Genomic DNA, 10,915 nt, shown 5'->3' with positions numbered 1-10,915 from the left:
GCTGAGGCAGCAGGAAGTGTAGATAGAGTCAATGGATGGGAGGCTGGTTTGTGCGATGGATTGGGCTACATTCATGACCTTTTGTAGTTCCTTGCGGTCTTGGGCAGAGCAGGAGCCATACCAAGCTGTGATACAATCAGAAAGAATGCTTTCTATGGTGCATCTGTAAAAGTTGGTGAGAGTTGTAGTGGACATGTCAAATTTCCTTCGTCTTCTGAGAAAGTAGAGGCGTTGGTGGGCTTTCTTGACTATAGTGTTGGCATGGGGGGACCAACACAAGTTGTTCATGATCTGGACACCTAAAAACTTGAAGCTCTTGATCCTTTCTATTCTGTGCCCTTGCCATAACGTTTCATCCAAGTGATGTTCAACATGGAGTACAGATTCATCAGCCGGAGGAGTTGTATGTGGTAATCAGTTGGAACTTACCTTGCTCATGTTTGACCTGATGTCTTGTGACTTCATGCGGCCAGAGTTGATGTTGAGAACTCCCAGGGCAATTCCCTCTTGACTGAATACCACAGTGCCATCACATCTAGTGGGTCTGTCCTGTTGGTGGGACTGTGGTGACTGGGGCATTGTCTGTAAGGTATCTGTGAGTATGACTATGTTAGGCTGTTGTTTGATCATTTTGTGGGACAGCTCACCCAATTTTGGCACAAGCTCCCAGGTATTCATAAGGAGGACCTCAGAGGGTTGGAAGGTAAAAGCAGTAGATTGAGTGTACCATTTGCGATTAGTGAACCAGGTGGGTTTTAACCAAATAGTTTCATCATCACTATTACTGAGACTAGTCTTTTAATTACAGGTTTTATTAGCTGAATTTAAAATCCACCAGCTACTGTGGCGCAATTTGAACCCATGTCCCCAGCTCTGACGTATGGTCATCCAGACTTGAAACACTGGCTCTGCTCTCTCGCCCTTGATGCTGTTGGACCAGTTGAGATTTTCCAGCATTTTCTGTTTTTGTTCTCAGAGCATTTGTCTGGCCCTCTGGAATACTAGTCCGGCAACATTACCACTACGCTACCACCTCTTTCAATACGAGCATTTAGTGACAGCCATAATGCACAGGAAAGGTTTGTTACATTTTAACATCTCCCCATTGGAATGACCCTAAAGATTGTTTGCATTTTAATATCCAGGCCGAGAAAGCAGGCCAACTTTTCAGCTCTGACGAAGGGTCATCCTGACTCAAAACCCTGATTCTATTCTTTCTCCACAGATGCTGTCAGACCTGCTGAGATTATCCAGCATTTTCTGTTTTTGTTTCAGATTCCAGCATCTGCAGTATTTTGCCTTCAGCTTCCAGCCTTGCAAGTATGTTGGCAGAAGAGGTCACATAACTTCTCAACTCTATTTTCATGGAATTATAGAATCTACAGTGCAGAAGGAGGCCATTTGGCCCATCGAGCATGCACCAACAACAATCCCAATCAGATCCTGTCCTATCCCCATAACCCACATATTTACCTGCATAAAGCAGCCTCCTAATGCACAACATTAATGGGCAACTTAACATGGTCAAACAACCTAATCTGCACATCTTTGGAATGTGGGAGGAAGCTGGAGCCACCAGAGAAAACCCACACAGACATGGGGAGAACGTGCAAACTCCACACAGACTGATCCAAGCCAGGAATCGAACCCCCGTCCCTGGTGCTGTGAGGCAGCAATGCTAACAACTGTGCTGCCCACTGTGCCACCTCATTTTAAAGCAGCATGTCCATTCTCCAATTTATTTCAAAAGTGTCCATTTTCCATACATTCACAGTTGCATAGAATGACATTTTTCAATTCCTCTCTGGTGCTTAATTCTAATAGCCACCTGACATCGGTAATAAGCACACTTTTCATGCTTCATTTTAATCTCTTACTCTCTTTTGTTACCCAGGAAGTTGTGGATATGTTTGCCCTACCATTCCCCTTCAAGGGGACATACCTTAACTGCACCCAAACTATCTCATTTATAAAGGCAGCCCATTGTTCAGTCACAGTATTGCCTGACAAACTTTGATTCCAATTTATGCTTAACTCATTTAAGTTGGCTTTCCCTCCATTAAATATTCTTACTCTGAATGTTACTTGTACTTTTTCAGAGCCAGCTTAAACCTGATGATACTATGAGCAACGTCCCCTAAATGTGCCCCTCCTGACACTTGACCCACTTGGCCCACCTCGTTCCCAAAAACCAAGTCCAGCAATGCCTCCTTTCATACTGCTCCAGAAAATTCTCCTGAGCACACTATGTATGTATGGTATGCACTACAACTATCCAGTCTGCATTCAGACAATTATAACTATTGTCTAATTCTTGCACTTCATTATTGATAGTGGGAATATAACATTGCATTCTAACTTGAGGTACATTTTTAGTTTGTTAGAACCAGTTATTTTAGTGGTGCGCCACTCTACTGGAAATTGGGTGTTTTCCAGGCTCAAAGCAGGACAGCGAGTAGCGCAATTGTTCCTCCCCCACTCCAGTCAGAAGCCGCCCACATTCCCTGCCGGCCTCGGAGTGGGCGGGGACAGGGACCGAATGGGCGGAGAGAGGGACTGGATGAGCAGGGGACAGTTTCGAAGTGGGCGGATGCAATGACTAAATGGGCGGGGCTAGTGGCCAGCACGCATGTCAATCAAACCTACCGGCGTAACCATAGCAACTGGCCTTACCAGCTGTCAATCACAAAGCAGCGCTTCCTGCCGCCACGGCTGCGATTGTGTCGGTGCCCGTCATTCACCGAATTGAGATTTCTCCTGCTCTCTGTCCTCTCGCACCCTCTCTCTGCCAGCGGTTTAAATTAATGTATTGTTTAATGCAGGTGAGCAAAGCTGCGGGGGAGCGTTTGTGATTTTTTTTTCAGAGCGGCTGAGTTTTCGACGGTCCGTTCGGCTCGGAATGAGTTCGCGAACCTAAAATGGCGGCAGCTACCGCCGGGAAAGATTTTCTACTTTTGTCCGGCGGTTTTGGTCGATGAAGTCTGCCGCTGCCACCGCCTCTTTAAATAGTGGCGAGCGGTTCGCACCGCCGCTGGTTTGAGCGCTTTTTTCCTGTCCCGATGAGTTTGAATGCTGCTCGGTGATTCTGAAGCCTGTCCGCCTAGGCCCGGCCTCACGTAGCTCCCCCAGGGACCAGCGGTGGCGTCACCCGGGTGGGGGGAGCTCAGCCTCTTAAAGCGGTAACACCCAGATAGTGACACACTGGCCCCCACCAACCCGCATAAGTCTCCATTGCCGCTCATCATCGCTTTACAAACTTAGGAGCGAAACTGATTGACGTTTCTGAAGATTTAATTTCACCGTCGTCTTAATTCCGTCGTAAATTGAGAACGACAGAGGGGGCTGATGTGGTGAGGAGAGGGCTTGAGAAGTGATCAGAGAGAAAGCGGGAAAAAGGACGGAGAGACAAGGAGGGTGCCGGAGACAACTGGCTAGGTAGGAGCGGGAGAGTAGGGAGGAAGTGGGGGTGGGGACATTAGAAAAGGAGGGGTGGAGTGGAGGAGGGGGATGTTTAGGGTAGGGAGTTGGAGGGGAATTCCAATACGAAGAAAAGGTTGGCCATTTTGCAATAAAAACAAAGTGACAATGTCTTAAACTCATGGAAGAGGGTGGATAGGTGCAGACTATTTCAAGTTGTACGGTTTACAACGAGTCTGTGTAGTTAAGTGAGAATTGACTTCAGGGGTTAGTGGTTGAGACTGAAACTGTCAATATTCAAGATTAGCTTGTTCCCAAATCCCTTCAACCTTCCAATGTAAGTGAATGTAGTTACAAATGTTTGCTTATATGGAAGGGGCATGTCAGTAGAGTCATTGAATTAACTAGCTGTTTTCATGTAATTTCATATGCATAAAAACTGTTATGGGTCAGCTCAACTAATTTATCTACAATTTTCTTTAATCTGTCATATTTAATCTCATTCCCAGCCATTTCAGGAATTGCTGCCTTTGATATTCCCTTTGTAGGTGCCAGTACAAAGTAGACACCTTTTACTATTTTTGATCATTCTGTATTAGTTAACAATGCCCCCCCCCCCCCAACCACCCCCCACTCCTGCGCCTGCCATTCAGTAAGATCACAGCTGATTTGATTGTGGCCTCAACTCCATATTCTGCCTACTCCCTATTTGACTCCTTTGTTGGACAAGAATCTATCTACCGCTGCCTTAAAAAACACCCATTGACCTCTGCTGCTCCTGGGGAAAGAGCGTTCCAAAGATTCATGATCCACTGAGAGAAAAATGCTATTCTCTATCTTAAATGTGGACCCCTTATTTTAAATGGTGTCACCTAGCTCTCATCTTCCTCCACTAGGGGAAACATCCGTTCATTGTCCACCCTATCAAGTCTCATCAGGATCTTCTAAATGCCAATGGATGTAGGTCCTGCCTGTTGAAACATTCTCGTAAGATTACACACTGCCCCACCCCTCAATCTCAGATGTGAGTTGAGTGAACTGTCTCTGAATTGCTAACGTATTATTTTTTAAATAAGGAGACTCCAGATGTGGTCTCACCAATGGTCTGTCTAACTAGCAAAACATTCCTACTTGCTACTTCTATATTCCCCTTGTAATAAATGACAATGTTCCATTTGCCTGCCTGCCTAATCACTTGCTGAACCTGCAAGGTAACTTTTCCTGATTTGCGTATCAGGACACCCGAATCCCCCTGTACCTCGGTTCTCAAGTCTCTCTACATTTAAATAATATGGTGCTTTTCTATTTTTGCTGCCAAAGTGGACAAGTTCACATTTTCTACATTATACTCCATCTGCAAGATCTTCGCCTGCTCATTCAACTTGTGTCCCTTTGCAAACTCCTTACTTCCTTTACGTAACTAACTTCTCTATCTATCCTTTGTGTTATCAGCAAATTTAGCAACCATACATTCAAGTCCCTTTATCCAAGCCAATGATATACATTGCAAATAGTTGAGGCCCCAGCATTGGTCCCTGTGGCACTGCACTCATCACATCTTGTCAACCCGAAAATTACTCATTTAACCCTACTCTCTGCTGCTTGTTTGCTAATCAATCCTCTATCTAACCTTTCTTAACAGTTCTCATTCATTATTCTATCAACTGTTTATTTTAACTAGTTTGGGAGGAGAAATGAAACGGATGGGGTAAAAAATTAATTGATGGAATTATGAGTATTTATGCTACAAACAAAATCTGCATTAATGGTAGTAATAAAAAAGTGTAACATAGCCTGAATATTAACAATGCGTGCAAAATCTGGACTAATGCATTGGATGAAGTATATGGCAGTGTAGTTAGGTTTTCTGAAGTTGAGTCGTTCCAAAGCATTTTGTTTTTAATTTGAAGAATGCGTCTTTAATTGTGATTACTTTGTCTTGTAGGTCAACATGTTGGGAAAAGGCACAAAACGTAAATTTCCTGAAGAACAAGTTTTGGATGCCTGCCTTGATTCTGTTGGTAGCAACCTTAGTTTGCCATATAACTTGCAACGCCAGTCACTTCTAAACATTTCATTGTTCAAACTTCAGCTCTGCAAGATGGTGGTGGAACCGAACCTTTGTCGCTCAGTGCTTATCGCCAACACCGTGCGACAGATTCAGGAGGAAATGATACAAGACTGCAGCTGGCAGGGACAGACGGCTTTCACAGGAAGTGATCTGTACATAGGTCATACTTCCTCAGATAGTCTAATTGCCACAGATTTCTTATGTACTCCAACCAAAGAGTTACATGTAGAAAGTTCCACCGCCTCCACCAGTAGTACAAGCACTCTTACTAAAAGCAAGGTAAACTGCTCATCTTGTGAGAATGTTACTTGTTCTTCAGCTGCTGCTTCTGCTAAAGACACCAGTGCTATAACATCAGACCAAGATCTGGTACAAGCGCATTTTGAAAATGATCTGAATATGTTGGAATCTGAGGAACAGCAAGTGGATCTGAAGCAGTGTCCAAAGCCCTTGGATCAAGTATTCGGGAGTTTTGAGATTGCAAATTACTCCAGTTCTCTCACAGATATGACAATAGATGATCTGTTTGCTGATATTGACACTTCTTGGCATGAGCTTGACTCAGTGATGTCTGGGTTGATGACTAGTCCAAAAACGACACCAGTCATATTTGAATTGCTAAATGGTTTGCCAACACCCATAAATTCTACCCAAAACTGCAAAACAGACTTAAATGAGCTTGATCACATCATGGAGATTATTGTTGGGTCCTAAACTTAAGAGCCTTTTTATTCTCTTGAAGATATTTGTACAATACATACTCACCTGGTTTTTATTTTCAGTTTATCTCTCTTTGTAAAGTTTTCTGTCCAGTTTTCCTTTTTCAAAATATTGTTCAGATAATGCCTTTTGCACGCAATGCTTTCATTGCGTTCGTTCTTCTACTTGTGATTTAAACTAAAATGGTACATATTTTCATACAAATATATTTTAATACCAATTAGATTTTTTTACAGTTTCAAAAGTTTCCTGTTTATAATTTTTACTTGAACAGGTAGTTTTGAAATATTTTGTTATGTATCTAAGAATGTGATTCAGAGAGGATCTATAAAATGTCTTCCTTAGCGGTGCCAAGTAGAGATCAATTCTTGCGTTGTCTAAATGGACTTCTTGCGTTTCCGAATTGCCTCATAAATGGAACCCTTTCAGTCTCCATGGCAGTTCAAGAAAAATATTAGAAAGGGAATTATCACTATGACAATGTACTTGAATTATTGTCTTACAAGCACAAAGTTCTTAGTTATAATCTTTAAATTCATTGGATAAAACGTTTATGCATGCTATAATGGTATTGAATTGTTTCCTTGCTAGATTCTCTGTGGACTTGACATGAAAATGTTCCACTTTGTTCTGTGTAATCGCAACAGTACTATGAATTTGGGCACAGAAGACAACGCTGGCTAAAGATTGAAAATTGTGAAAGTTTAAAGGTTCATTCCTAATTTTAAAAAGGATTGCAGCGTTTATAATTTACGCTTTTGAGATGCATATTTTATTTCAAATTAAGTCACTTTTTACGTTTATAAAAAGCCATAATTTCTAATGGTTGGATAGTTAGCACAAGCCGAATTCTAATTGGGACAGTTGATCTAAGTTATTGCAAGCGTTATTTATTTATTTAAGTGAATATCATACAATTTGTGAAATTTTGCGTTGCACCATGCAACTGATTATAATTATGAATGCTGATTTGGATGGCAAATGTCTAGTTCAGTTTGTAAACGTCTCAAGAACTATTAAAAAAGGTCAGAATTTTTTTGAGCAGTATTTTATAGAATTGCTGTCTTTAGTTAAAAGCATTAGAAAATGCAGTATATTAATAGCAGTAATATCGACTTGTAAGTCCCAGGAAAAGAACTTCTGCAGTTATGTTAAACAAGTTAAAACTAATCTATTTTGTATTATTCATTAACAAAGCACATTTTATTCTTTTTAAGCAATAATATAAAGCCTGAAACATTAACATGTACTTTAGATATTTGTAATTGCTGTTTTTACTGAGAAATTGGATGTCTGTTAAATAAAAATATACACATGCATTTTTGTATAATTACTGTGTTGCTACTTATAGTATGAAAAATTACATATACGAATGCAAGCTTATTTTTAAAGCTGCTTTCCTTCTTCCTTGCCCATATGAACAAAATGATTTGCATTATTTTGGAAAAGAAAGCAAGTGTTGTCATTTAAATTTTTTATTTGCAAAGCTTACTTAGCCACAAATAATAAATTGCAGTGGACCATTTAGCCTTTTTGAACCTGTTTCACCATTCAGTGCGACTGTGGATGCTCTGCAATCTAACTCCATGTGCCTGTCTTTGCCCTATATACCCAAATATATTTAACAAAAAATCGACAATTTAAAATTATCAATTAAGCTAGCATCAGTAGAGAATTCTGAACTTCTACCCTTTTGTGTGTTCAAGTGTTTTCTAATTTCTCTTCCCACCCAGAAGGAGTAGAGTAGCATTGAACATTATTTTCCTTTAGCATCTTGAAAACTGCTCAAATATCCTTATTCCGTCAATAGTATGAGCACATTGTGTACCATTCTTCTATTGGAGTATATCACTGAGCCATATATTGTGTATGATAATTGCACTGATGCATGCTGCCTATACTATAGGCATGGGAGCCATTGCAATAAAGATTTCAGAGCTGTTAGGGATTTCACATTTCATCCTTTGCACATTCAGAGGTAAGGGATTTTAATCTATTTTGCAAATAGTTGAAAAAGTTCAGCAGTTGGTTTTAAGTAATAGGACTTTTAGAATAAATGTCTGCTTCAACTTGGGATTTCAGAAGATGCAAGTCATGTACTATAACATGTCAGCTGCTTCAAGTTTCATCAATTATAGACCATATCAAAATTCTTCCAAGCTTTCCCTTCAAATTTCTTTTGATATGAAGCTAATATCTTATAAAGATGATTGACAAAAATAAAAGTATGTATTATTGAAATGCACCTTAAATATTTCTGAAATCTACTTTTAGATTTCTTGCACAAAATAATTGGAGACACAGTTTGCAGATAATCTTGGAAATAAAGGCAAGCATGGGAGGTCCTGAGATAGAACAGATAGCAGGAAATGAGTAAAACTTTAACAGCCCCCTTTTCATGTAGTTTTGGTTTGGTTTCACCAGCCTCTTGTCAGCTGGAGCAGATATTGAAGACAAAAGCTGATGGCAACCATCTGATCTATTAAAGCTGCAAAGTCTGATGGCATAACTTGCTATGAAGTCCTGCCTGGTTGCAGTATCCCTGGAGATGGCCATGCAGTCCAGAGTAATATTAACTGGAAATGCAATGTGAAAGAACTTTCTAGAACAGTACTTTCTTGTACTTTACAACAAGATTATTAGCAGGCCTGCCTATAATTCATACATGACCACTGAAATGTCTTGACCAGTTTTTTTTCCAAAAATATACTTTGTTCATAAACCTGTGGGAACATTAACAATCATTCCTAAGTGACAATCATACAAAAAGCTATATGTTCATGTTCTTTACATATACTAAGTAACATTCTGATGTGCTTCAATATGGTGAAGGTAACATTTCAAATATTTTACGATGGTCTTACAAATGTTGCAAAGTTATTTTAAAGATTGTCTACATAGAAAAAGTTGCATTCTGAAATACATTTAATAATTACTGCATGTATTCAGTGAGTGTCTTGAAGATCTTCAACTCTCAACCAGAGCTAGAAGAGGATGGCTCCTGGCGATGAGCCCCTCCTGGTCAATCCTGCCACCAGTATGCATTTCGCCCAGTGTAGTTCACAAATTTTCTATATCCTATCAAATGATGACAATCTGTATTGGAACTTGAGAAGGATGTAGCACTTGATTGTGGTTCCTCAATCCTTTGGGGTGTCTTTTGCAGCAATTCTTTGAGGCTATTCTTGCTGTTGAATTGACGCAAAGGAAAAATAATGAAATGAGTTAGGGTGATAATGACTGATTGGATATTTGCATTTGAAAGACTTGGTTATGCTATTTGAGGCTTTGATGTCAGCTGAAAGTGGAATTGCTAGTGGTAACGTGAAGCCATATAAATGATAACCAGTCTTCCAGCTCAGCAGACCCCACCAACTTTGCCATCCCCAGTGCTCATTGGACTAGATGCCTCACTGATTTCCGGCATTACCTCCTGAGCTAGTAAAAATGTCAGCTTGACTTTCCTTGTTCATGGTTCTGTCATGTTGTATTTGCTCTTCAGTTATGTGGGGCTATTGAGAAGGGAAATATATGTTCAGGTCCTCAGCATGTAGTGCTTAGATTGAGGGAGGAAAAAGCAAGATGCTTGGTGAATCAGAATATCTTCAATGAGGAATGAGTGATGAGAAGAGGTGTAGGTTCAGTAATTAATGACATCATGATGCAATTGATGAAGTAAAGGCAACAAGTAGGGGTCTGTGTTAGAAATGAGACAGGATGGTTATTTGAAGTGATAGTGACTAGCCTGAATGCTGTAAGGAGAGGAACTATGAGCAGGTACCATACACGGAATGGGGAAAGAAGGAGTTGCACTTGCCTTTCCAGATACAGTGAGTAATTAAATCTTTCATAACATTGGATCTAGGTCCTTGGTGTGATGTTTCTGCTACCCACTTCTGTTGCCATCTCCAACCAGCCTTTCTTTATGATGCTGGTGGGCATCCCATTCCCACTTGGTGATTAAGCATTGAAAAGAATCAAAAATTGTAATTTTCAAACAAGTCAAAGTCAGTGGATGGTTAATCAATCTTTTATGTTTTACATTTTGAACTTCTGTTTGGCAAATCTGAAATTACCTTTCACTGGCAACATTGAGAAGGAAAAGATGATAAATTGAAAAATATTCATCTGGGATCTTCAGTGTGGTTGCAGTGGTTTGAGTGAATCTGAACAAAGGGGATTATTTTTCAGAATGTGGTAGAATTTTACTTGGAACTAGTTTACCCCTTATGAAACAGCATGCCTAGCCAAGTTCTGAGAAGCAGCGGGCATAGAGTGGCGTGGATCTCCCTGGAGCTGATTGTTGGCCGGTTGGGGTAATGGCTCTGCTTCAAGGATGGCTTGCAAGCATAACAGAAAGACCCTAAGCATCACCTACTGTACTTGGGAGTCCACATCTGGTGAAAAAAGAGAAATAGTGACATCTCCTCCTGGGCTGGCATGCATTACCATACAACAGGTGGCTTCAGCAGCTTGACATTGGATGGCAATGCCAAAAATAACAGGCTGCAACACCAGTTGGCAGCTTCATGTGTAGCGCTTGTGGCAGAACCTGCTTCTCAAGAGTTGGCTTTCTCAGCCATCAGCAAAGATACATAAAAAGAAGACACCACACCTAAATGGATTGTTTGCTGCATGTCCATCATCTCTCATAGATAGAAGCTTGCCAATATAAAGTGTAATTGAGCAGGTGGGAAGCTTCACCCC

The 10,915-nt window shown here is 40.6% G+C and overlaps 1 protein-coding gene across 1 annotated transcript; it reads left to right on the top strand.

The window, feature by feature from the left end:
• Nucleotides 1-2,679: 2,679 nt before the first annotated feature.
• cdca4 (cell division cycle associated 4) lies at nt 2,680-7,521 on the top strand. Its single transcript, XM_080202635.1, has 2 exons — nt 2,680-2,822; nt 5,363-7,521. The coding sequence occupies exons 1-2, from the start codon at nt 2,805-2,807 to the stop codon at nt 6,200-6,202; spliced, it is 858 nt and encodes a 285-aa protein (XP_080058761.1). The 5' UTR covers nt 2,680-2,804; the 3' UTR covers nt 6,203-7,521.
• The last annotated feature ends 3,394 nt before the right edge of the window (nt 7,522-10,915 follow it).

Source organism: Carcharhinus amblyrhynchos, chromosome 14 (genome assembly GCF_965287045.1).
Source record: "Carcharhinus amblyrhynchos chromosome 14, sCarAmb.v2.hapA, whole genome shotgun sequence".
Classification (NCBI taxonomy): domain Eukaryota; kingdom Metazoa; phylum Chordata; class Chondrichthyes; order Carcharhiniformes; family Carcharhinidae; genus Carcharhinus; species Carcharhinus amblyrhynchos.
Note: the sequence above shows the minus strand (reverse complement) of the source record. Positions and strands in the feature narration are given on the sequence as shown.